A 26868-nucleotide genomic window follows, 5' to 3' on the forward strand; every position below is an offset into this window, starting at 1 on the left:
AGGGGGACCACCAGAAACACAGTGGAGGGGTCTCACTAGGAGACAGCCTCCCAACGTTTAGAATATCGTGACAGGGCAGACTGTAATCACTGGTGTTCAGGTTAGGGAAAAATATTGAGCGCGAGGCTCTTTATTCATAACACGTGGAGCGCAAGGCTCCGTGTTAGGACACAAGTGTTGCTGTCGCTGTCAGCGGCCTACTGCAGAAGGGCGTAGTATTCTGTGAGTCATGTTACGTCTCTTAAAGAAGAAGTCCGTGCCCCACAGGTTAGATGAGGATGCTGTGGAAGTCAAGACAATAGTAGAGTCACGGGAGGGCAAGAAAGCAGTCAAGAATGTTGAAAGATGAAGGACTGTTAGAACAAGTGCAAGCTCATCTGCGAGTTGCGCGAGGTTTAAAGAACGAGCAAAAAGGTTGACGGAGAGGAAAGATGAAAGGATGCAGAGCCCGTGTTTGGCTATAAAATACCTCAATTATTAGTTTTTCTAGGGTGTCCTGGCAAACGAGTTGTGTGAAGGTTTTGTAGAAATTAATTGAGTCTGAGAATTGCTGTATTCCATTACTGTGGTTTTCCAAAACACCCCATGGGAGGGGGGAGTCAAATAGGTACGTTGTTGTTTTTCTTCTTTTGTGTTGAGGAATGCTGTAAATTCTTATCTGTGTGTTTGAAGCTGATGGGAGGGGTGAACCCCTGCGCAAATTGTTTTTTGACTTCTCCTCTTTGTGCTGCCGGCCAGAGAAAGGGGGGCCAAAGTTTCCAGAAGAACTTAACCCAGTCTGTATCAGCAGCTGCAGCGATCCTCACTCGCTCTCTAGTCCCCCTCCCCTCGCAGCTTCAAGGACACAACTCGCAGCTCGCTTCCTTATCAGTGGCCCAAGAAGCAGAAGACTTCAGCTCCAGCTCCCCCTCCCTTACACAAATCCAGTCTTAGGCTCCAATATTCATTTTAACCCTGTGTCTGGAAATCTGAGACTGGAGAAATACTTGTATAATCTGTGCTGCAACCAAACCTAAGTGAATTACACTGAATCCTGTCCAGATAAGATCACATGTAGTGATAAGCTGACACAGGATAGTGGGTAGTGGGGACATTAACTTTGGGAGTAAGGGTACCGTCACACTATACGATTTACCTACGATCACGACCAGCGATATGACCTGGCCGTGATCGTAGGTAAATCGTAGTGTGGTCGCTGGGGAGCTGTCACAGAGACAGCTCTCCAGCGACCAACGATGCCGAGGTCCCTGAGTAACCAGGGTAAACATCGGGTAACTAAGCGCAGGACCGCGCTTAGTTACCCGATGTTTACCCTGGTTACAAGCGTTAAACTAAAAAAAAACAAACAGCACATACTTACATTCTGGTGTCCGTCAGGTCCCTTGCAGTCTGCTTCCCGCACTCAGTGACTGCCGGCCGTAAAGTGAAAGCACAGCCGCTGTGCTCTGCTTTCACTTTACGGCCGGCAGTCACAGTGCGGGAAGCAGAGACGGCAAGGGACCTGACGGACACCAGAATGTAAGTATGTGCTGTTTGTTTTTTTTTAGTTTAACGCTTGTAACCAGGGTAAACATCGGGTAACTAAGCGCGGTCCTGCGCTTAGTTACCCGATGTTTATCCTGGTTACAAGCGAACGCATCGCTGGATCGCATCGCTAGATCGGTGTCACACACACCGATCTAGCGATGACAGCGGGAGATCCAGCGATGAAAGAAAGTTCCATACGATCTGCTACGACGTACGATTCTCAGCAGGATCCCTGATCGCTGCTGCGTGTCAGACACAGCGATATCGTAACGATATCGCTGGAACGTCACGAATCGTACCGTCGTAGCGATCGAAATGTTATAGTGTGACGGTACCCTAAGCTGACGTAATCCTTTTGGGAAGGAGCTGTAGACCAGCATGTCATGTCACCCCCAACCGGTCATCTAGTCACCCCCCACCACCAGAGAACCAACCACATCAGGTGCTGTAAGACAGATACAGGAGTATTATCCCTGGAAGCCCTCTGACTAGCTAGCTACGCTAAAATAATTGGCTGACCCTGAGAAAAAACCTTTCCCATTATACAGACAAAGACAATATGATGGACGTATAAGTGCACCTAAGCAGACCTAGAGAGTTGGTGAGCCAAGATGATGGTCAGATGGTCCTTACGTTATATAACCCCTATGCAGATGAATATAATGAGATGTGTATCTCACATGTCCTTTCCCAATCAGTTGAAAAAAAAATTATCCCCCCTATTTTTTGTGTTGTTAACCCTGGCAGTTAGAATATCCTTATGTTATGCTGCTTCAGTTTGTGGGTAATTTTTTTTGTTTTTTTTTTGTTTTTTGTTGTGTACACAGACAGAGCAGGAAGCCATTGTTGCCACTGTTAGTTTTCGCAAGTATCTGGCAGATCTGAACTGTCGGGTTTCGGCCTTGAAACTTCGGTTCTGCCTTGGTCAAGTGATATTTTTGGGTCACTGTCTCCTTCAGGGTGCCAGACACCTCACAGAAGAAAGAAAAATAGCCGTCAGCTACAAAGGATGAGACTGAACTCCAACGTTTTCTTGGACTATGTACTTATTGTTGTCAGTGGATACCGGACGCATCCCGCATAATGCAATTTCTCTACAAGGCCCTGAAAGACTGTTTAAGATATGGTGATGATTTTGGCAGATTTCACACCGGATACACTGTTACTACGGAAGACACTGTAGTGCACGGACCTGCACTCCCTCCCACCCTGTCAGCACAAGAAGCAGAACGTCAGGCTCTGCCTACTACATGTACTCTGGCCAAAGACAGGCGGGCTAATATACACGGACTCACAGTATGCATTTGGTATTGCTCATGATTTCGGAGCTCTATGGACCAATCGAGGATTTGTTACTACCGCCGGGACCCAGTGAAGAATGCTGAAGCTGTTAAACCCTTATGGACTCAATCGAATTACCTACCCAGGTGGCCATTATCAAAGATAAGGAGCACGGTGCTATGGAACAGTAAACAGACTGTTGGTAACGCCTCTGCAGATATGCAAGCAAAAGCCGCTGCTCTCCTACCCGTTGAACTGACCATACCAGCTATGGTGACCACACGCTCTCAGCGTAAACAGTAACAAGAAACATTGACTCTACAGGAACCTGATGATCTATGCCAGACTGAGGTTTTCTGCCGGACCCCGCAAGACCGCTTAATGACGATGCCGAGAATGTCCCCAAAGGAAGAAGTGAAGCAGTGGAAAGCTGATGGAGCACGTATGGACAATGGTCGCTGGAAAAAGGACCAACTTGTGTGTCTCCCTAAGCGGATGTACCCTGCTATTGCCACGTGGGCGCATGGGCCCACATATCGAGGCATCAGTCAGACCTGCAATCCCGGTCAACTTCAACGTGTACCCCCAAAGCATCTTGCTAAGCCCGACTATCCTTTCCAAAGGCTCCAGGTGGACCACATCACGTTGCCTAAGTCTGGAAGGTATGAATATTGTCTGGTGGTTGTCGATATGTTCTCCAGTTGGCCAGAAGTATTCCCCGTTACCAACGTGACTGCAAAGACCACAGCAAAGAAACCGGTGATGGAAGTTATATGCAGATATGGTGTTCCAGAAGTTGTTGAAAGTGACCAAGGCCCGGACTTTCCTTCTCATGTGTATCAGGAGGTTCTGACAATGCTTGGATCCACTGTAGCCCTCCATACTCTCCACAATCCAGTGGGAAAGTTAAGAGGCTGAACGGCACGCTGAAGGGACAATTGACCAAAATGATGCAGGAGACTACGGCTCCATGGCCAGGGCTCTTATATATTCGTACTACCCCTATTGCAAAATATGGCCTGTCCCCATATGAGATATTGTTTGGTGCTAGGTTCTCAGTTGCAAATTTCCAGTCTCAGTAGTTGTCAGAAGAAACTGACCGTGCTGTTCAATATGTTATTCAGCTTAGTAAAAATGTTGCTAACACCCATGTTTTAGTTTCTTTTTCCCTTCCAGATTCAGCAGAAACCGATATTGGTCACAATTTGAAGCCTGGTGGTTTTATGGTCGTGAAAAGCTATGTCAGTAAAACTTGAAGGAAAGAGCACCTGGATCTACGCTTCACACTGCAAAAGAGACCGAACCAGCGCTTAGTCACAGGGGTGATCGAAGGAAAATGTTGCTGTTGTTTTTGGTCCTGAGGCTGGGGGCCATCCTCGCCCCTACCTCCTCGGCCCCTATTGTAAATAAGAATTCCGGCGCCACTATTCTCTGGGTAAACCTAACGGCCCCGGTAAATATCTGGTGATTTGATTTCTGCGATGTAGTCAAGTGCCCCGAGACTCAGCGGGTGGTAGAGGGAATTATCCAGTATTATATATGTGTTACCAGAGATAACAATTGTGCTGGGAAGATATTGTCATAATGTGTTTAATAGTGGATACTATGGGAATTTAAGCCATATACAGCTCCAGGATATTAGCTTCAGACCAACCAAGGCCCCCGTTACCAGTACAGCTAAAACAGGCCCAGGTGAATGTTTGCAAAATATAGTTAACAAAGTAATCCCCATTCCAGGTCTTCGTTGGCAAGAAGTCTTCTCCATAGAAACACAAACAGCCCCAAGGAAAAATGTATGGTTAGAATGGGTAAGATACAATGTAAGAGTCCAGAATATCTCTGTAGGATGTATTGCTTGTGCTGCAGCGAATATATATCTACACACACATGCATTGTTTTTTCCTGATAACAATACCACTGCCTGTGTTATGAATCTGTTGAAGGATTTGAAGTCCACTGATTGCTCAGATTATGTCCCACTAATTCATGAAGCACCTAAACTAAACGTCCCAGGAGGGATAACCGTATTAGCTGATAATTATACCTGCTATAATTCCCACGACACTACAGGTACACCAGTAGGGGTCTTCGAGACAGGTTTCTGCAAAGAGAACAGTTCTCTAGATACTGATTTGCTAGTTAATCATACACAGTACATGTACGACATTTATTGGTTATGTGGAGATGGTAAGCTCCGTCCTAGATTGCCTAATGCCTGGACAGGTCAATGCACCCTTGTTAAACTAGCTGTGCAGTTTAAGATTTTACCTTGGGATCCGGAGACACCTGATGAATATACCAGAAAGAGGAGAAGTCTCGATCAGCTCCACATGAGTTATGAAGAAAATCCATTGGTATATGTCGATGCCATTGGAGTGCCAAGGGGGGTGCCTGACCAATTTAAAGCCCAGAACCAGATCTATGCTGCTTTTGCTTCTATAATCCCACCGGTGCAGATTAATAAAAATGTTGTTTGGATCAAATATACATATATTACAGTGAACAAAGGTTTGTCAATTTTATCTGTGATGCTTTCCAAGGTATAGTTGAGGAATTAGGCCCTAACACTAGAATGACCCTCCAAAACCGACTAGCCCTTGATATGATCTTAGCTGAGAAAGGAGGAGTCTGTGGGATGGTGGGAGAGGAATGTTGTGCCTATATCCCTCAGAACTCTGGGGTAAATGGAAAGACCATGATAGCCCTTAAAAAGATAAATGGGTTAGCAGCAGAATTAAAAACTAATGCAGGAGTAGACACATCTTTCTTTTCCGGTTGGTTGGGTGGGCTCAAGGGATTCCTTCAACAAGCTTGTCTAGTACTGATTGCCCTTCTTGTAGTTGGATCGATAATCCTCTGTTGTGTTATTCCTCTGTATAAAAAGGTTATTACTGAGCCAACTCTGACTGGCACCTTCCTCAACCAAGAAGTAGACCCACTAGAGTATAATGGCACTGATCCAGGGGAGATCCCCAAGTACGTCCCCCTCAAGAAGATAGACAATACCCTTTACTCCCAGATGATGCAAAGAGATTTAGTTTAGGGACAGCGGGAGAACTCCATGTGAAGCTAGTGAAGGGTTCAGCTGCCTGGAGGCCTCTCACAAGGGGAGAGCTTCTGAGGTGTCTGGATGAAGAAATCCACCTCCCCTTTCCCCATCACATGGACAGTCTCGAAGGAACTTTCTTTTTAGGGAAAAACTTAGTGTTTAGGGGGGATTGTCAAGGTGAAAATATATGTCTTTATACACTTTTGTACATATATATATTCTTATGCTGTGAAACAATAAGTTTTTCCCCTTTGCTTGCTAATGCAAATTTAACTGTATTTAAGATGGCTGCCAGTATTCACCTTTGCCCCACTTTCACTCAAAGGAACAAGTTACACATTCCAGAAGGACAAGTATCATTTCTCTGGAAATGATACTTAAATAGATGTGGACAAGATGTGGACAAAGGAAGATTCATCAGATGATGTCAGAGCCAATCAGAAGGACTGAATACTAGATACATTGCTTAACCCCCGCCTAACCCCGCCCTCTGCACACCTTCCCCCAATGGACCATGTAATATTGTGTTTTAGAAAATAAAGTTCAGTTGTTGCTGTGACGTTACACACGAGCGTGCAATGAGTTTGAACCAGCATTGTGTCTGACTCATTCTTATCCGGTACCAACATGCTCCTAATCTGATTTGGAATGACTGGTGGATGAAGGGTATTGTCGTGACGACCCCGACATTACTGTTGAGGTTCCTCAGAGTCAGTCCTAGGCTTTCTCCTCTTACTGTCGGGGTTCCTCAGGGTTCAGTCCTAGGTCTCCTCCTCCTCTTACTGCTCGAGCTCCTCAGGGTCATTCCTAGGTCCCCTTGTCTTACTGTCGGGGTTCCTCAGGGTAAGTCCTTGGCTCCCTGTTATGATCTGGTGATTAAGGAGCGACATGCGTCTAGGTCTGAGCAGGTGGCAACTATACTGACCGCAGTCCCTAAGCTCAACACAACACTAGAAGCAGCCGTGGAATGCTCCTAACTCTGCCTAGGCATCTCGTCACAGCCTAAGAGCCAACTACCCCTAAAGATAGAAGCAGGAAAACTATCTTGCCTCAGAGAAAATCCCCAAAGGATAGATTAGCCCCCCACAAATAATGACTGTGAGAGGAGAAGGAAATGACATACGTAGTATGAAACAAGATTTAGCACAGGAGGCCACTTCCAGCTAGATAGAAAATAGTACAGGACAGAACGCTGTGCGGTCAGTAATAAAAACTAGAAAAAGTCCACCGCAGAGAAATGCAAAAATCTCCACACCTGACTAAAGGTGTGGAGGGCAAACTCTGCTGCCCAGAGCTTCCAGCTTAGCTGAATAGATCCATACTGAAAAGCTGGACAAATGAACAAAAAACAAACAAAGAAAGAGCTGAACAACAAGTCCACAACAAGAGAACCGCAAAAGGACAAGCAAGGACTTAGCTTTGATGAACTGGTCAGAGTGTCAGGAAAGTCCAAAGAGCAATGACTCCAGGCAGGAACAATTGACAACTGGCATTGAATGAGGGATAAGGCCAGACTAATATAGCCGAGCCAGAAAGACGATCAGTGAAAACAGCTGCTGAAGCTAAATCCAAGAAGCAGCCATACCACTAAAACCACAGGAGGGAGCCAAAGAGCAGAACTCACAAAAATGCTACTTACAACCACCGGAGGGAGCCCAAGAGCAGAATTCACAACAGCTCCCTTCTCTTATTGTTGGGGTTCCTCAGAGCCAGTCCTAGGTCTCCTCCTCTTACTGTCCAGGCTCCTCAGGGTCAGTTCTAGGTCCCCTTCTCTTACTGTCGGGGTTCCTAAGGGTCAGTCCTATGTTCCTTCCTCTTACTGTCCGGGATCCACAGGACTCAGTCCTAGGTCACCTCCTCTTATTGTCAGGGTTCCTCCGAGTCAGTCCTAGGTCCTCAATTCTAGCCGTCGGGGTTCCTCAGGGTCAGTCCCAGGTCCCCTCTTCTTAGTGTCGGGGTTCCTCAGGGTCAGTCCTAGGTCCCCTCTTCTTAGTGTCGGGGTTCCTCAGGGTCAATCCTAGGTCCCCTCTTCTTAGTGTCGGGGTTCCTCAGGGTCAGTCCTAGATCAATTCCTCTTACTGTTGGGGTTACTCAGAGCTCAGTCCTAGGCCTCCTCCTCTCACTCTCGGGGTTCCTCAGGGTCAATCCTAGGTCCCCTTTTCTTAGTGTCGGGGATCCTCAGGATCAGTCCTAGATCAATTCCTCTTACTGTTGGGGTTCCTCAGGGCTCAGTCCTAGGTCTCCGCCTCTTAATGTTGAGGTTCCTCAAAGCTCAGTCTTTAGGTCCCCTTCTCTTACTGTTGGGGTTCCTCAGGGTCAGTCCTAGGCCCCCTCCTCTTACGGTCGGGGGTTCCTCAGGGTCACTCCTAGGTTTACTCCTCTTACTGTTGAGGTTCCTCAGGGTCAGTCCTAGGTCTCCTATTCTAAATGTTGAGATTCCTCAAGGATCAGTGCTAGGTCCCTTCCTTTTACTGTTGAGGTTCCTCAGAGTCAATCCTAGGCTCCCTCCTCTTACTGTCGGGAATCCTAAGAGTCAGTCCTATGTCCCTTCTGTCACGCCATTCTGTCTGTATCTGGTTTTCAAAGCACAAAAGTGACAGCGCTCCATCCGGGTGTATTCCAAAATTCAATTCTTTATTAAAGCCATAAAAACAGCAGACAGCTGTCTGCTGTTTTTATGGCTTTAATAAAGAATTGAATTTTGGAATACACCCGGATGGAGCGCTGTCACTTTTGTGCTTTGGACTTCGTATGGCCCTAGGTGGTTCCCGGGACCTGGACGTGCGCTCCTGTTTGTGAAGTGCGGTAGCCATCTTGTTTGCTTTTGTATCTGGTTTTCGGCGTGACAATGCATGTCTGCTTTAACCCTTTGCTCCTTTCCCCCTAATTGAACTGGGTTACGGTTGGCTGTTACCTGTATGGAGCCTTCTCAGTTCCCTGCTCTGCTGCGTAGCCGTACATGGGTGGTTAGGTCTTTGCTCTGCTGCATGACCATCTGCATGTGCGGTCCCTGGTTGCCGCTGAGGAAGCTGTCCGCGGGTTGCGAGGTCATTTACAGCTGGTGCATGACTTTCCATGTGTGTCTAGGCATGCAGCCACTGCCAGGTGCCCTGACCCTCAGATTGTGCTGTAATGGTTTCTGTTTGTGCTAAGGCAGTGTTCCCCAACTCCGGTCCTCAAGAACCCCCAACAAGTCATGTTTTCAGTTTTCAGGATTTCCTTAGCATTGCACAGGTGATTGAATGCTTGCCTGTCCAGGTGATGCAATTATCACCTGTGCAATACTAAGGAAATCCTGAAAACATGACCTGTTGGTGGCTCTTGAGGAACGGAGTTTGGGAACACTGTGCTAAGGGCATGCACGGCCACACCTCCCCTGCTTTTATCAGGGTTAGTGTGTGTACTTGAAATGCTGTCCCCAGCCAATTGCTGAGGGGCAGCTCCTATACATAGTTCCCCTGCCCTATGGGCGCGGCCTGACCTACTTACAAAGCTCCTGAACTTTGCTATGTGTGTTTTGTGTTCCTGCACCTCTTTTGTCTATGTTTTGGTACCAAAGTCCGTGCCTTGATTCCTGTTATGTCCTGTTCTGGCGCCTGTCCTGGAGGCGGTATATCCAGGCCTGAATCCATGATCCTGTACCTGACCCTGTCTGAACTGTGTCTGCTGTGTTATGTTCCTGGAATCCCTCTGTGTCTGGAGCCTCGCACCCAGTGACTTTGAGTCTCCTGTAACCGGTGTTTCTGCTGAGCATCTCCTACTCTGTGCTCCGACTACCATGCGTTGCTATCTCCTGGCAGGCCCTGCCATACCGCTTGAGTTCCTTCCTAGGTCAGATTCTCAGAACCTAATGACCGTTGCCTGGAGCCTGATGATTGTGGTGGTGCCTGTAGGTCGTGTCGGATGTCAGGAACCGAACGACTCCTGTCTGATGTCTGCCGGTGACCCTGGGTCCAAATGTCCTGTCTGTACCCTGATGTCCTGCCTGCGTCCTGATGACCTCGTGTACCCTGCTGTCTGCCGATGACCCTGGGTCCAAATGTCCTGTCTGTACCCTGATGTCCTGCCTGCGTCCTGATGACCTCGTGTACCCTGCTGTCTGCCGGTGACCCTGGGTCCAAATGTCCTGTCTGTACCCTGATGTCCTGCCTGCGTCCTGATGACCTCGTGTACCCTGCTGTCTGCCGATGACCCTGGGTCCAAATGTCCTGTCGGTACCCTGATGTCCTGCCTGCGTCCTGATGACCTCGTGTACCCTGCTGTCTGCCGGTGACCCTGGGTCCAAATGTCCTGTCTGTACCCTGATGTCCTGCCTGCGTCCTGATGACCTCGTGTACCCTGCTGTCTGCTGGTGGCCCTGTGTCCAGATGTCCTATCTGTACCCTGATGTCCTGCCTGCGACCTGATGACCTCGTGTACCCTGCTGTCTGCCGGTGACCCTGGGTCCAAATGTCCTGTCTGTACCCTGATGTCCTGCCTGCGTCCTGATGACCTCGTGTACCCTGCTGTCTGCTGGTGGCCCTGTGTCCAGATGTCCTATCTGTACCCTGATGTCCTGCCTGCGTCCTGATGACCTCGTGTACCCCGATGACCTCATGTACCCTGATGTCCCGACGTCCTCGTGTACCCTGATGTTTTGCCTGCGTCCTGATGACTTTCTGAACCCTGATGTCCCACCTTTGTATGCCTCTGTGATCCGTTGGTGCCTTGGGGTCCACTGGGTGGTACCCTTCTGGGAGGTGCGGAATCGGGAGCCTGTCATAGTCATGTTTGGTTTATGTACTGTGTGACTTTACTTTAGTAAACTTTACTTTCTCTATATCTGAAGTTGTGCGGTGTATTCAAGTCCTACGTGTCTCTTTCCTTGTCCACAAGCTCAGGTCCACAGAACCCCGGTCTCTGCCCTCTAGTTCGGGTAGATCCGGGTCCCCCTCTGCCATATAAAGGGTCCGTATTGCGTCCCGGGGGATGCGCGCCCCACGCTGTCGTGGTCGGTCGGCGTGGGCGTGTCTATGGGCTGGGCTGCATCAGCGGATATAGCTTACCATGACACCTTCCTCTTGTTGTTGAGGTTCCTCAGGGTCAGTCCTAGGCCCCCTCCTCTTCTCTCTATACACTTCCCTTATTGGACAAACCATCAGTAGATTTGGTTTCCAGTCCCATCTCTATGCTGATGACAACAATTATACACCTGTTCTCCTGACATGACCCCCATTACTACACATACCCCCTATTGTCTGCCCGCTGTCTCTAGCATCATGTCCTCCCTCTGACACTGAGTCTCTCTAAAACTGAACTCCTCGTGTTTCCTCTCTCTACTAGCCTACCCGTACCCGATTTTGCCATCTTCGTGTGTGGGTCCACCATAACTTCCACGCAGCTGTCTTCCTTTATTCCCCATATCCAAACACTCGCTCAAGTCACCTGCATCTTAAAAAAAATCTCCTGTATCTGACCTTTCCTCACCTTTCAAACTGAAAAAACTCACTGTTGTTCTTATTCATTTCCTGGACTACTGCAATCCTTTACTGATCAGACTCCCTCTAGCCAAACTCTCCCCTCTCCAATCCGTCCTGCATGCAGCAGCCAGTGTAGTATTTCTGTCCAGCTGCTCCACCGATGCCTCCCCACTGTGCCAGCCATTACACTGGTTACCCACCCACCATAGAATACAATATAAACGCATCTCTCACCCACAAAGCTCTCCACACACTCCACGCAACCCTTTTGGACTATTGCTTGTCATCAGATTAAGATCTCTGTTTCCTGTGAGTGAATGATTACCATTCACACTTTTCAGTATGGAGGACACTATTAAAAAGCCCCTCCACTATTAAAGGGCACCTGAGAGCAATGGCTGACACTATATTAACCCCCCTCACTTCTGTGTGATAGATCAGGCCCCTACAACACGCTCTGGTCTGTTGTCACATGACTGCTCTTTTGCTACAATCTCAGGAGTGTATGTCACGTGACTCGTATCACAACTGCTGGTTGGCTGAGGGGGATCATGTGATTCACCAGGTGACAAACCCAGTGGGGTGCTGTGGTGGTGTTATAACCCTCGCATAGCTGCATGACCCCAACCTGCAGAGCGGGGGTGTCACCACTTACAGTTTGGCATTCAGGTCCCAGAACATGGTGTCGTCTGTGATCCAGGGGTTACTGGGGAGGCAGCCGGACATGATGGGGTCGTGAGAGTAAAACTGCTCGCAGTACTTCAGTATCCTGCAAAGGAAAGAGCGGGAAATGAAGAAGCGGGACCCCAAGTATAAGCCATCTATTTACAGATCCTAAATGGAGGGAAGTATGGGGGGCTGCTCATCAAAGGAAACAGCCACAGTAACTCGGCCATGAGCAGGAGACACTATAATTTTACAGAGCGAGGGGGGCGAATACACCACCACTCTACAGACCCCATAACTGCAGAGTCCAGACCTCCTTTGGTATAAGCACAAACATTGCGCCCCCTCCGGGAGCTTCATGCCCAAGTAGATGCATACAGCCGTACATCACCAAGCACAATGCTGAGCGTCAGATGGAGCGGTGGAAAGCTGTTAGATTCTTAGATGTTGGGGGGAGGGGGGAGCACATACTTTTTTCCATAGTAATGTTTATGAATGTAGATGGAGGACAGAGAAACCCCCCCGAAGATGGATGCGGGGGCACATACTTTTCTCCATATTAATGTCTATGGATGTAGATGAGGACAGAGAAGCCCCCGGAGTTGGATGTGGGGGGCACATACTTTTCTCAATATGCCGCATGTACACACTCACACAGGTCTAATATATACATACATCACATGTCATATCCTATGGATACACTTTGGGGGTCTGTTGTTTCCAGGGTACATGATGTGGGGGGTCACTTACCCCGCCATGGACACAGAGGACTTGACAGTGGATCTCATCAGTGACTGCTGATAGTACATGATCTGTAATATAGAGGTAGAGTCCTGAGGACCTGCTACTGCTGAGCTCTCACCCTGTGTCCACCACCCCATGCTGTCCTGTGCCCCCATCTCGGCTTGTGCACCCCTCGTGCTTTGCACTATGCTCTGTTTATTTGCCCTGGGCCCCCGTCCTTTGCCTTGTGATCTCGTCCTTTGCTCTCGTTATTTGCCTGTGTTCTCGTCCTTTGCTCTCTGCTCTTGGCCTTTGCCCTGTGTCCCTGTCCTTTGCCTTGTGAGCTCATCCTTTGCGACCCCGTCCTTTGCTCTCTGCTCCCATCCTTTGCTCTGTCCCCCCTCCGACCTCGGTCCTGTGGCTTCCCTGTCGTCTGCCCTGTGGCTCCCCCGTCTGCCCAGTGGCTCCCCCGTCCTCTGCTCTCATCCTTTGCCATGTCCCTACCGTCCTCTGCCTGGTGGCAACCTGTCCTCTGCTACCATCCTTTGCCCTGTGGCTCCCCCGTCCTCTGTTCGGTTGCTCCCCCCATCCTCTGCCCGGTGGCTCCACTGTCCTCTGCCCAGTGGCTACAACGTCTTCTGCCCGGTGGCTCCCCTGTCCTCTGCTCCCATCCTTTGCCCTGTCCCTCCCGTTCTCCGCCCTGTGGCTCCCCAATCCTCTGCCCTCTGCTCCCGTCCATTCCAAAGACATACTGATAGGGAATTTAGATTGTGAGCCCCATCGGGGACAGTGATGATAATGTGTGCAAAAATGTAAAGTGCTGCGGAATATGTTAGCGCTATATAAAAATAAAGATTATTTATTTATTTGCCCTGTTCCTCCCATCCTCTGCCCGGTGGCTCCCCCGTCCTCTGCCATGTGGCTCCCCCGTCCTCTGCCATGTGGCTCCCCCGTCCTCTGCTCCCATCCTTTGCCCTGTCCCTCCCGTCCTCTGCCCGGTGGCTCCCCCGTCCTCTGCCCTGGGAACATTCTGGATTATCAGATGCCAGATTACCAGTACATTCCTGTACACCAAGAATAAGTAAGTGAACCCGTAGGAACTTATGTACCGATTAAGGTCCTGATTGAGGAAGAAATTGGAGGAAGAAACTTTTACAACAATGTGGCAGATTTGGGGCAGATCTGCAGCGATTCTCCCGGACACCTAGACGGAGGACACAGAAGCCCCCAGAGGTGGATGTGGCGGGCACATACTTTTCTCCATATTATTGTCTATGGATATAGATGAGGACAGAGAAGCCCCCAGAGGTGGATGTGGGGGGCACAGACTTTTCTCCATATTATTGTCTATGGATATAGATGAGGACAGAGAAGCCCCCGGAGGAGGATGTGGGGGGCACATACTTTTCTCTATATTATTGTCTATGGATATAGATGAGGACAGATGAGCCCCTGGAGGTGGGTGTGGGTTGCACATACTTTTCTCTATATTATTGTCTATGGATATAGATGAGGACAGATGAGCCCCCGGAGGTGGGTGTGGGTTGCACATACTTTTCTCTATATTATTGTCTATGGATATAGATGAGGACAGAGAAGCCCCCGGAGGAGGATGTGGGGGGAACATAGTTTCTCCATATTATTGTCTACGGATATAGATGAGGACAGATGAGCCCCCGGAGGTGGGTGTGGGGGGCACATACTTTCTCCAAATTATTGTCTATGGATATAGATGAGGACAGATGAGCCCCCGGAGGTGGGTGTGGGGGGCACATACTTTCTCCATATTATTGTCTATGGATATAGATGAGGACAGAGAAGCCCCTGGAGGTGGATTTGGGGGGCACATACTTTTCTCCATATTATTGTCTATGGATATAGATGAGGACAGATGAGCCCCCGGAGGTGGGTGTGGGTTGCACATACTTTTCTCTATATTATTGTCTATGGATATAGATGAGGACAGAGAAGCCCCCGGAGGAGGATGTGGGGGGAACATAGTTTCTCCATATTATTGTCTATGGATATAGATGAGGACAGATGAGCCCCCGGAGGTGGGTGTGGGGGGCACATACTTTCTCCAAATTATTGTCTATGGATATAGATGAGGACAGAGAAGCCCCCGGAGGTGGATGTGGGGGGCACATACTTTTCTCTATATTATGGTCTATGGATATAGATGAGGACAGAGAAGCCCCCAGAGGTGGATGTGGGGGGCACATACTTTTCTCCATATTATTGTCTATGGATATAGATGAGGACAGAGAAGCCCCCGGAGGTGGATGTGGGGGGCACATACTTTTCTCTATATTATGGTCTATGGATATAGATGAGGACACAGAAGCCCCCAGAGGTGGATGTGGGGGGCACATACTTTCTCCATATTATTGTCTATGGATATAGATGAGGACAGAGAAGCCCCCGGAGGTGGATGTGGGGGGCACATACTTTTCTCTATATTATGGTCTATGGATATAGATGAGGACAGAGAAGCCCCCAGAGGTGGATGTGGGGGGCACATACTTTTCTCTATATTATTGTCTATGGATATAGATGAGGACAGAGAAGCCCCCGGAGGTGGATGTGGGGGGCACATACTTTTCTCTATATTATTGTCTATGGATATAGATGAGGACAGAGAAGCCCCCGGAGGTTGGTGTGGGGGGCACATACTTTTCTCCATATTATTGTCTATCGATGTAGATGAGGACAGAGAAGCCCCCGGAGGTGGATGTGGGGGGCACATACTTTTCTCTATATTATTGTCTATGGATATAGATGAGGACAGAGAAGCCCCCGGAGGTTGGTGTGGGGGGCACATACTTTTCTCCATATTATTGTCTATGGATATAGATGAGGACAGAGAAGCCCCCGGAGGTTGGTGTGGGGGGCACATACTTTTCTCCATATTATTGTCTATCGATGTAGATGAGGACAGAGAAGCCCCCGGAGGTGGATGTGGGGGGCACATACTTTTCTCCTTATATCTTGGTGATCTGCAGCCATTCTCCCGGATGCCGCCTCCACCTCAGGGTAATTTACTGAATTATCTTTATGGTGACAGGGGTAAAACTAACCACACGGACACAACCACAGCGCGGAGAGGACAAGTAAGTGAACCCTTGATGTAAGATCCTGTAGAGCTGCTCCACCTGGATCTGCAGCCACAACAACGAGGAGTTTCAGGTCATCGATATTTGTGGGAGCCTGGTGTGCACGGCGCGCAGGTCTCAGGATCGCGAGGGGGAGGTCCGGACTCAGCCGCCATCTTCCACGGATGACTTCTTGTGTCAGCGCACCACACACACACAGACACACACTGTGCGACCCGCACCACACACACACACTGTGCGGCCCGCACCACACACACACTGTGCGTCCTGCACCACACACACACAGACACACACTGTGCGACCCGCACCACACACACACACTGTGCGGCCCGCACCACACACACACACTGTGCGTCCTGCACCACACACACACAGACACACACTGTGCGACCCGCACCACACGCAGACACACTGTGCGGCCCGCACCACACACACACACTGTGCGGCCCGCACCACACACACAGACACACACTGTGAGACCCGCACCACACACACACTGTACGTCCTGCACCACACAGACACACACTGCATCCTGCACCACACACACACACACACTGTGCATCCTGCACCACACACATTGTGCGTCCTGCACCACACACACACACACTGTGCGGTCCGCACCACACACACGGACAAACACCGTGCCAACGGCAATTAAAAAAAAAAAAGTAAAAAAAAGGTTGAAAAATAAAGATATGAAACAAAACATAAAAATCTGCATAAGCCCTGGATAAAAGGAAATGAGCAAAGGCTCAGGAGGTGTCCGGAAACCTCCGATGCTTCTGGGGTTAATGGGACCAGCACCAATTATTCCCGGGATCCAGTCTCGCCACCATTATTAAAACTCATTTTCCCCATCTGCTGTAGGAGATGAAGTTCACACCAGGGTTCACTTACTTTTCTCCCTGTACTGTGGATTGTAATAAAAGACATAACTGGGGGTTCACTTACTTGTCTTGTAGCTGTACATCCTGTGCTGGATTACTGGGATTTATCAGATGCCAGATTATCGGTCATGGACTGGCGTATAAGGCCCCCATCCCCGCCGACTCGTTGTGACCAGTAATACACATGTAGCAGTGCTGAGCATGTCCCCTCCCCCCGCAGTGAGGAATAATCACATCCAGCAAGCAGAGCTACTTACCTCTCTCCGGTAGAACTCCACCGTCATCTTCTGCAGAAAAGAAAAACAGGAAAGTATTACATAGCAAATCCATGTGACCAGCGCCCACCCCGCGACCAGCGCACCAAAATGGCACTATTCTCTGAGCTGTCACCGAGAGCACAAGAGGAAGAGTCACCGGACAGAGGGAGAGACGATGGGGGAACACGGCCAACACTAGCACCAACGGGTACAACAGTGTGCTCACAATAGAATAGTGACCGAAGCTCTGCAGGATAAGACCTGATGTAGTAGAATAGGGAGTACAGCTCTGGAGATGACTGGAGGATAAGACACAACGTAACAGCAGAATAGTGAGTGCAGCTCTGGAGGAGATGGGAGGATAAGGCATGGCTTTGTTCATTCTTTGTGAGGCTGCAGAATGCAGATTACTGCAGGGGAAGAGATATGTAATAATGTCCCACAAACCCCAGAAGTTCAGGATGAGAACATGGCGACTCTGGCCGGGGTCCTGGTGAGGACTGGGGCCCCGGTGAGGACTGGGGCCCCATCTCAGCCCCCCATATACGGTTTACATGTCCGTCCTCATGTTCAGTCATTTATTAGTTATGAGGAGACGCCAGCGAGCACGGACCCAATTGTCGGCCCTTCAGGAATGTAGATGTGATGGGAGTTCCTCAGGAGCTGCGCTCTCAGCCTCCTTACAGGCACGCAGTTATACACATGCCGTTCCTCAGGAGCTGCGCTCCCAGCCTCCTTACAGGCACGCAGTTATACACATGCCGTTCCTCAGGAGCTGCGCTCCCAGCCTCCTTACAGGCACGCAGTTATACACATGCCGTTCCTCAGGAGCTGCGCTCCCAGCCTCCTTACAGGCACGCTGTTATACACATGCCGTTCCTCAGGAGCTGCGCTCCCAGCCTCCTTACAGGCACGCGGTTATACACACGCCGCTCCTCAGGAGCTGCGCTCCCAGCCTCCTTACAGGCACGCGGTTATACACATGCCGCTCCTCAGAGGCTGCGCTCCCAGCCTCCTTATAGACACGCTGTTATACACACGTCGTTCCTCAGGAGCTGCGCACCCAGCCTCCTTACAGGCACGCGGTTATACACACGCCGTTCCTCAGGAGCTGCGCTCCAAGCCTCCTTACAGGCACGCGGTTATACACACGCCGTTCCTCTGAAGCTGCGCTCCCAGCCTCCTTACAGGCACTCGGTTATCCACACGCCGTTCCTCAGGAGCTGTGCTCCCAGCCTCCTTACAGGCACGCAGTTATACACATGCCGCTACTCAGAAGCTGCGCTCCCAGCCTCCTTACTGACACGCGGTTATACACACGCCGCTCCTCAGAGGCTGCGCTCCCAGCCTCCTTACAGACACGCTGTTATACACACGTCGTTCCTCAGGAGCTGCGCTCCCAGCCTCCTTACAGGCACGCGGTTATCCACACGCCGTTCCTCAGAAGCTGCGCTCCCAGCCTCCTTACAGGCACGCAGTTATACACATGCCGCTACTCAGAAGCTGCGCTCCCAGCCTCCTTACAGGCACGCGGTTATACACACGCCATTCCTCAGAAGCTGCGCTCCTAGCCTCCTTACAGGAACGCGGTTATACACATGCCGTTCCTCAGGAGCTGCGCTCCCAGCCTCCTTACAGGCACGCAGTTATACACATGCCGTTCCTCAGGAGCTGCGCTCCCAGCCTCCTTACAGGCACGCGGTTATACACACGCCGTTCCTCAGAAGCTATGCTCCCAGCCTCCTTACAGGCACGCGGTTATACACATGCCGTGTATACGGACACCGTTCTCTCCTGGTTCTCCTCCTATCTCTCTGACCGATCCTTCACTGTATCTTTTGCTGGTTCCTCCTCCTCTCACCTTCCCCTTACTGTTGGGGTTCCTCAAGGATCAGTCCTAGGCCCCCTCCTCTTCTCTTTGTATACTGCCCCTATTGGACAAACAATCAGTAGATTTGGTTTCCAGTACCATTTCTATGCTGACGACATCCAATTATACACTTCTTCTCCTGTTATCACGCCGACCTTTTTAGACAACACCAGTGATTGTCTTACCGCTCCCTCTATCTGAAACTGAACCTGTCAAAAACTGAACTCCTCGTGTTCGCTCCCTCTACTAACCTACCTTTGCCTGACATTGCCATCTCCGTGTGCGGTTCCACCATTACTCCAAAGCAACATGCCCGCTGCCTTGGGGTCATCCTTGATTCCGAGCTTTCATTCACCCCCCAGATCCGATCACTGGCTCGCTCTTCTTATCTGCACCTCAAAAACATTTCTAGAATTCGGCCTTTTCTTACTTTCGATTCTGCAAAAACTCTTACTGTTTCACTTATTCATTCTCGTCTGGACTATTGTAACTCTCTACTAATCGGTCTCCCTCTTACCAAACTCTCCCCGCGCCAATCTGTGCTGAATGCTGCAGCCAGGATCATATTCCTCACCAACCGTTACACCGATGCCTCTACCTTGTGCCAGTCATTACACTGGTTACCCATCCACTCCAGAATCCAGTACAAAACTACTACCCTCATCCACAAAGCACTCCATGGCTAAGCACCACCCTACATCTCCTCTCTGGTCTCAGTCTACCACCCTACCCGTGCCCTCCGCTCAGCTAATGACCTCAGGTTAGCATCCTCAATAATCAGAACCTCCCACTCCCGTCTCCAAGACTTTACACGTGCTGCGCCGATTCTTTGGAATGCACTACCTAGGTTAATACGATTAATCTCCAATCCCCACAGTTTTAAGTGTGCCCTAAAAACTCATTTGTTCAGATTGGCCTACCGCCTCAACGCATTATCTAACGAGCCCTGTGTGGCCTATGATACAAAAAAAAAAAAAACATAATCAGGTTCCTCGTATCATGTTCTCATACTCTTTATGCAGTTAATAGCCCTCTGTGTCTGTACTGTTACATATTTAGGCTGATAACTGGTTCATGCAGCTTTACATGAACACCCGAGCCTTACACTATGGCTGGTCCGAACAACAAATCAATTGTTACCATCCACCTCTCGTGTCTCCCCTTTTCCTCATAGTTTGTAGCTTGCGAGCAGCAGGGCCCTCATTCCTCTTGGTATCTGTTTTGAACTGTGATTTCTGTTATGCTGTAATGTCTATTGTCTGTACAAGTCCCCTCTATAATTTGTAAAGCGCTGCGGAATATGTTGGCGCTATATAAATAAAATTATTATTATTATATTATTATTATGCCGTTCCTCAGAAGCTGCGCTCCCAGCCTCCTTACAGGCACGCAGTTATACACATGCCGCTACTCAGAAGCTGCGCTCCCAGCCTCCTTACAGGCACGCGGTTATACACACGCCATTCCTCAGAAGCTGCGCTCCCAGCCTCCTTACAGGAACGCGGTTATACACATGCCGTTCCTCAGGAGCTGCGCTCCCAGCCTCCTTACAGGCACGCAGTTATACACATGCCGTTCCTCAGGAGCTGCGCTCCCAGCCTCCTTACAGGCACGCGGTTATACACACGCCGTTCCTCAGGAGCTGCGCTCCCAGCCTCCTTACAGGCACGCGGTTATACACACGCCGTTCCTCAGAAGCTGCGCTCCCAGCCTCTTTACAGGCAAGCGGTTATACACACGCCGTTCCTCAGGAGCTGCGCTCCCAGCCTCCTTACAGGCACGCGGTTATACACACGCCATTCCTCAGAAGCTGCGCTTCCAGCCTCCTTACAGGCACGCGGTTATACACACGCCGTTCCTCAGAAGCTGCGCTCCCAGCCTCCTTACAGGCACACGGTTATACACACGCCGTTCCTCAGAAGCTGCGCTCCCAGCCTCTTTACAGGCAAGCGGTTATACACACGCCGTTCCTCAGGAGCTGCGCTCCCAGCCTCCTTACAGGCACGCGGTTATACACACGCCATTCCTCAGAAGCTGCACTCCCAGCCTCCTTACAGGCACGCGGTTATACACACGCCATTCCTCAGAAGCTGCACTCCCAGCCTCCTTACAGGCACGCGGTTATACACACGCTGTTCCTCAGGAGCTGCGCTCCCAGCCTCCTTACAGGCACGCGGTTATACACACGCCGTTCCTCAGAAGCTGCGCTCCCAGCCTCCTTACAGGCACACGGTTATACACACGCCGTTCCTCAGAAGCTGCGCTCCCAGCCTCTTTACAGGCAAGCGGTTATACACACGCCGTTCCTCAGGAGCTGCGCTCCCAGCCTCCTTACAGGCACGCGGTTATACACACGCCATTCCTCAGAAGCTGCACTCCCAGCCTCCTTACAGGCACGCGGTTATACACACGCTGTTCCTCAGGAGCTGCGCTCCCAGCCTCCTTACAGGCACGCGGTTATACACACGTCATTCCTCAGAAGCTGCGCTCCCAGCCTCCTTACAGGCACGCGGTTATACACACGCTGTTTCTCAGAAGCTGCGCTCCCAGCCTCCTTACAGGCAAGCGGTTATACACACGCCGTTCCTCAGGAGCTGCGCTCCCAGCCTCCTTACAGGCACGCGGTTATACACACGCCGTTCCTCAGAAGCTATGCTCCCAGCCTCCTTACAGGCACGTGGTTATACACATGCCGTGTATACGGACACCGTTCTCTCCTGGTTCTCCTCCTATCTCTCTGACCGATCCTTCACTGTATCTTTTGCTGGTTCCTCCTCCTCTCACCTTCCCCTTACTGTTGGGGTTCCTCAAGGATCAGTCCTAGGCCCCCTCCTCTTCTCTTTGTATACTGCCCCTATTGGACAAACAATCAGTAGATTTGGTTTCCAGTACCATTTCTATGCTGACGACATCCAATTATACACTTCTTCTCCTGTTATCACGCCGACCTTTTTAGACAACACCAGTGATTGTCTTACCGCTCCCTCTATCTGAAACTGAACCTGTCAAAAACTGAACTCCTCGTGTTCGCTCCCTCTACTAACCTACCTTTGCCTGACATTGCCATCTCCGTGTGCGGTTCCACCATTACTCCAAAGCAACATGCCCGCTGCCTTGGGGTCATCCTTGATTCCGAGCTTTCATTCACCCCCCAGATCCGATCACTGGCTCGCTCTTCTTATCTGCACCTCAAAAACATTTCTAGAATTCGGCCTTTTCTTACTTTCGATTCTGCAAAAACTCTTACTGTTTCACTTATTCATTCTCGTCTGGACTATTGTAACTCTCTACTAATCGGTCTCCCTCTTACCAAACTCTCCCCGCGCCAATCTGTGCTGAATGCTGCAGCCAGGATCATATTCCTCACCAAACGTTACACCGATGCCTCTACCTTGTGCCAGTCATTACACTGGTTACCCATCCACTCCAGAATCCAGTACAAAACTACTACCCTCATCCACAAAGCACTCCATGGCTAAGCACCACCCTACATCTCCTCTCTGGTCTCAGTCTACCACCCTACCCGTGCCCTCCGCTCAGCTAATGACCTCAGGTTAGCATCCTCAATAATCAGAACCTTCCACTCCCGTCTCCAAGACTTTACACGTGCTGCGCCGATTCTTTGGAATGCACTACCTAGGTTAATACGATTAATCTCCAATCCCCACAGTTTTAAGTGTGCCCTAAAAACTCATTTGTTCAGATTGGCCTACCGCCTCAACGCATTATCTAACGAGCCCTGTGTGGCCTATGATACAAAAAAAAAAAAAACATAATCAGGTTCCTCGTATCATGTTCTCATACTCTTTATGCAGTTAATAGCCCTCTGTGTCTGTACTGTTACATATTTAGGCTGATAACTGGTTCATGCAGCTTTACATGAACACCCGAGCCTTACACTATGGCTGGTCCGAACAACAAATCAATTGTTACCATCCACCTCTCGTGTCTCCCCTTTTCCTCATAGTTTGTAGCTTGCGAGCAGCAGGGCCCTCATTCCTCTTGGTATCTGTTTTGAACTGTGATTTCTGTTATGCTGTAATGTCTATTGTCTGTACAAGTCCCCTCTATAATTTGTAAAGCACTGCGGAATATGTTGGCGCTATATAAATAAAATTATTATTATTATATTATTATTATGCCGTTCCTCAGAAGCTGCGCTCCCAGCCTCCTTACAGGCACACGGTTATACACACGCCGTTCCTCAGAAGCTGCGCTCCCAGCCTCTTTACAGGCAAGCGGTTATACACACGCCGTTCCTCAGGAGCTGCGCTCCCAGCCTCCTTACAGGCACGCGGTTATACACACGCCATTCCTCAGAAGCTGCACTCCCAGCCTCCTTACAGGCACGCGGTTATACACACGCTGTTCCTCAGGAGCTGCGCTCCCAGCCTCCTTACAGGCACGCGGTTATACACACGTCATTCCTCAGAAGCTGCGCTCCCAGCCTCCTTACAGGCACGCGGTTATACACACGCTGTTCCTCAGAAGCTGCGCTCCCAGCCTCCTTACAGGCACGCGGTTATACACACGCCATTCCTCAGGAGCTGCGCTCCCAGCCTCCTTACAGGCACGTGGTTATACACACGCTCGCTATGTGGTGGACAGTGAGCAGTTAGCGGTATATATAGCAATGGTGCCAGTGGCAGCTTTTATCTTGTGACAAGCAGCGTCCGACCGTCACCAGAGATGCACAGAGTCTGTAAGAGAAGAGACAAGAAAGAGGAGAGTGTCAGCAGGAGAACTACAAGTCACAGCATGCAGACAGCGTACAGCAGGGCATGATGGCAGCTAATGGGCATCAGCAGCCTCCACCCTCCCTACAGAGGGATCAGAGTCTGGACTGACCTCCACCCGGTCCTGTGACTGTGGGGGGCATGTGGAGGGCGGATGGACGCGGCCTGTGACTGCAGGCGACGTGTGGGTGCAGAGACTATGGGGGCGACGACGGATGGACGCGGCCTTCACCTTGGTGACTGCGGGGGGCATGGGTATGCAGAGACTACAGGGGGGCGATGGATGGACATGGCCTCCTTTGTTAGTGTAATGAGTGGAATCGAGCACACCGCTCCTCCAACCTGGCTATTACCATGGTAACCAATCCCAGCAGACCCCAGTAATTTCGGATCCCACCAGAGGGGACGGCAGCACAACACTGCAATGTTTATTACTGGTGAAAAAAACAAAAAAACTAATCTAAGCAATAACTTTATTTCAAAACCATTGGATTAAAAATAAGCACGACACCCAAACTCCTTGTAGTAGGAGTGGGTCTATAAAAGCCTGGTTTGGTAAAAGGAGGGCAGAGATGGAGGGAGAAAAAATGGGATAAAAAATCCTAGATATCCCTAAAACGTATTCCCTGCCTGTCTGCGAAGGTTGGCACCCTCTTGGACGCAATATGGCGCCCCCGCTCCTCGACGGCTCGCCCTAAATGCCCTATGAGTCCCTTGATGTGATGATGTTCGATGATTATTGATGCACCTAAATAGCCCACACCACAGGGCCCAAAGAAAATGAAAAAACCCACACACAAACCAAATACCAGGTAGTAATTCACCAACACCATACAAGCCCACACGGGCTGGTCTGACCGTACAGAGCCTTACGACCTAAAGTACTCCGTTAATGGCTAAGGCTAGTACACCCTAAAGAGTCCCTAGCCAAAAAACCCTGCCTGTCAGCGGAGGTTGGCACCCTCTTGAACGGAAATGGCTCCCCCGCTCCTCGGCGGCTGCCCTTGTTGACCCTCACTGAGTCCCTACACAAGTGGGGGGATCCTATACACAGGTGGTGCCTGAGGGGCTAAAACGGTGACCCGTAACTCTGAACCCCTCTAACTTCGGGCAGACCATAAAAAATACACACAAAGACACACAAACTAATATTAACAACGATATATTAAGTATCTTATTGGAAAAGCGACTTTTACATAAGTTTGCGGTTGAATATTACACCTCTACCACCTAGGCATATATACATGAGTAAGGATATTTTTATTCTGATAATATAACCGAAGTCATATCACCAATGGCGATAGATGGAATATCTAAAGTACCTTTTCAAGGTTCTGAAATACTTTGCACAAGGTGACTGATAAACATTACACCTCCACCATCTAAGGAGATACACATAAACGAAGACACAATAGCCTCAATGATTTAGCCAAAATTATACCCCCAATCACGATAGGATATATAGGGAGCATTCACATAAGTAATACAATGAAGGTTGTATCCCAAATAGCAAACACACTCATGTTCAATGTATGCCAATTATACGTCTATAGTTGGTGAAAATACCAAACAATAATAGCAAATAAAAAACCCAATCCACCTATCTGCGGTCAGGTTTTGCCTCTACGCGTTTCCCCCCCATGATGTGGTTCCTCAGGAGGCATATGGGAAATTAGACTTCCGTGTGTTCAAGTCACATCGGAGATGCATGCTGTGCCTGGTTGTAGGCTCCCTGCACCTACAACCAGGCACAGCATGCATCTCCGATGTGACTTGAACACACGGAAGTCTAATTTCCCATATGCCTCCTGAGGAACCACATCATGGGGGGGAAACGCGTAGAGGCAAAACCTGACCGCAGATAAGTGGATTGGGTTTTTTATTTGCTATTATTGTTTGGTATTTTCACCAACTATAGACGTATAATTGGCATACATTGAACATGAGTGTTTTTGCTATTTGGGATACAACCTTCATTGTATTACTTATGTGAATGCTCCCTATGTATCCTATCGTGATTGGGGGTATAATTTTGGCTAAATCATTGAGGCTATTGTGTCTTCGTTTAAGTGTATCTCCTTAGATGGTGGAGGTGTAATGTTTATCAGTCACCTTGTGCAAAGTATTTCAGAACCTTGAAAAGGTACTTTAGATATTCCATCTATCGCCATTGGTGATATGACTTCGGTTATATTATCAGAATAAAAATATCCTTACTCATGTATATATGCCTAGGTGGTAGAGGTGTAATATTCATCCGCCATCTTATGTAGAAGTCGCTTTTCCAATAAGATACTTAATATATCGTTGTTAATATTAGTTTGTGTGTCTTTGTGTGTATTTTTTATGGTCTGCCCGAAGTTAGAGGGGTTCAGAGTTACGGGTCACCGTTTTAGCCCCTCAGGCACCACCTGTGTATAGGATCCCCCCACTTGTGTAGGGACTCAGTGAGGGTCAACAGGGGCAGCCGCCAAGGAGCGGGGGCGCCATTTGCGTTCAAGAGGGTGCCAACCTCCGCTGACAGGCAGGGATTTTTGGCTAGGGACTCTTTAGGGTGTACTAGCCTTAGCCATTAACGGAGTACTTTAGGTCGTAAGGCTCTGTACGGTCAGACCAGCCCGTGTGGGCTTGTATGGTGTTGGTGAATTACTACCTGGTATTTGGTTTGTGTGTGGGTTTTTTCATTTTCTTTGGGCCCTGTGGTGTGGGCTATTTAGGTGCATCAATAATCATCGAACATCATCACATCAAGGGACTCATAGGGCATTTAGGGCGAGCCGTCGAGGAGCGGGGGCGCCATATTGCGTCCAAGAGGGTGCCAACCTCCGCAGACAGGCAGGGAATACGTTTTAGGGATATCTAGAATTTTTTATCCCATTTTTTCTCCCTCCATCTCTGCCCTCCTTTTACCAAACTAGGCTTTTATAGACCCACTCCTACTACAAGGAGTTTGGGTGTCGTGCTTATTTTTAATCCAATGGTTTTGAAATAAAGTTATTGCTTAGATTAGTTTTTTTGTTTTTTTCATTTTTTATACTAATTTTGGACTATCAGAGATTGTACTTTTTTCCAATGTTTATTACTGGCCACAATGTCCATGAAGGTTCTGTGACCCCCCCATAATCACTGATAGCCCCCCTATACAGTGCAGTGGTCACCCAACGCCCTGATCCGCTGTACATGGAGACCGCCCGTCCTCACCTGGTTACCTTGCTGACATTGGGGTCACTTGCCCTGTCTATCCCGTAATCCAGAACATCCATGATCCCCGGCTGTAAGAGAACAGAGGCGAGTCACACA

The 26868-nt window shown here is 49.4% G+C and overlaps 1 protein-coding gene across 1 annotated transcript in view; it reads right to left on the reverse strand.

Annotated features, from left to right (window-relative positions):
• Positions 1–26868, reverse strand: part of RGS9 (regulator of G protein signaling 9) — a 104891-nt gene that overhangs the window by 17687 nt on the left and 60336 nt on the right. The window contains exons 9-12 of the mRNA XM_069749218.1: positions 26778–26840; positions 16963–16992; positions 12733–12794; positions 11972–12085 (exon numbers count right to left, since the gene is read on the reverse strand). Coding sequence (XP_069605319.1) covers positions 11972–12085; positions 12733–12794; positions 16963–16992; positions 26778–26840 — 269 coding nt within the window. The remainder of the gene's footprint in view (positions 1–11971; positions 12086–12732; positions 12795–16962; positions 16993–26777; positions 26841–26868) is intronic.

This window comes from Ranitomeya imitator, chromosome 2 (genome assembly GCF_032444005.1).
Source record: "Ranitomeya imitator isolate aRanImi1 chromosome 2, aRanImi1.pri, whole genome shotgun sequence".
In the NCBI taxonomy this organism is placed as follows: Eukaryota; Metazoa; Chordata; class Amphibia; order Anura; family Dendrobatidae; genus Ranitomeya; species Ranitomeya imitator.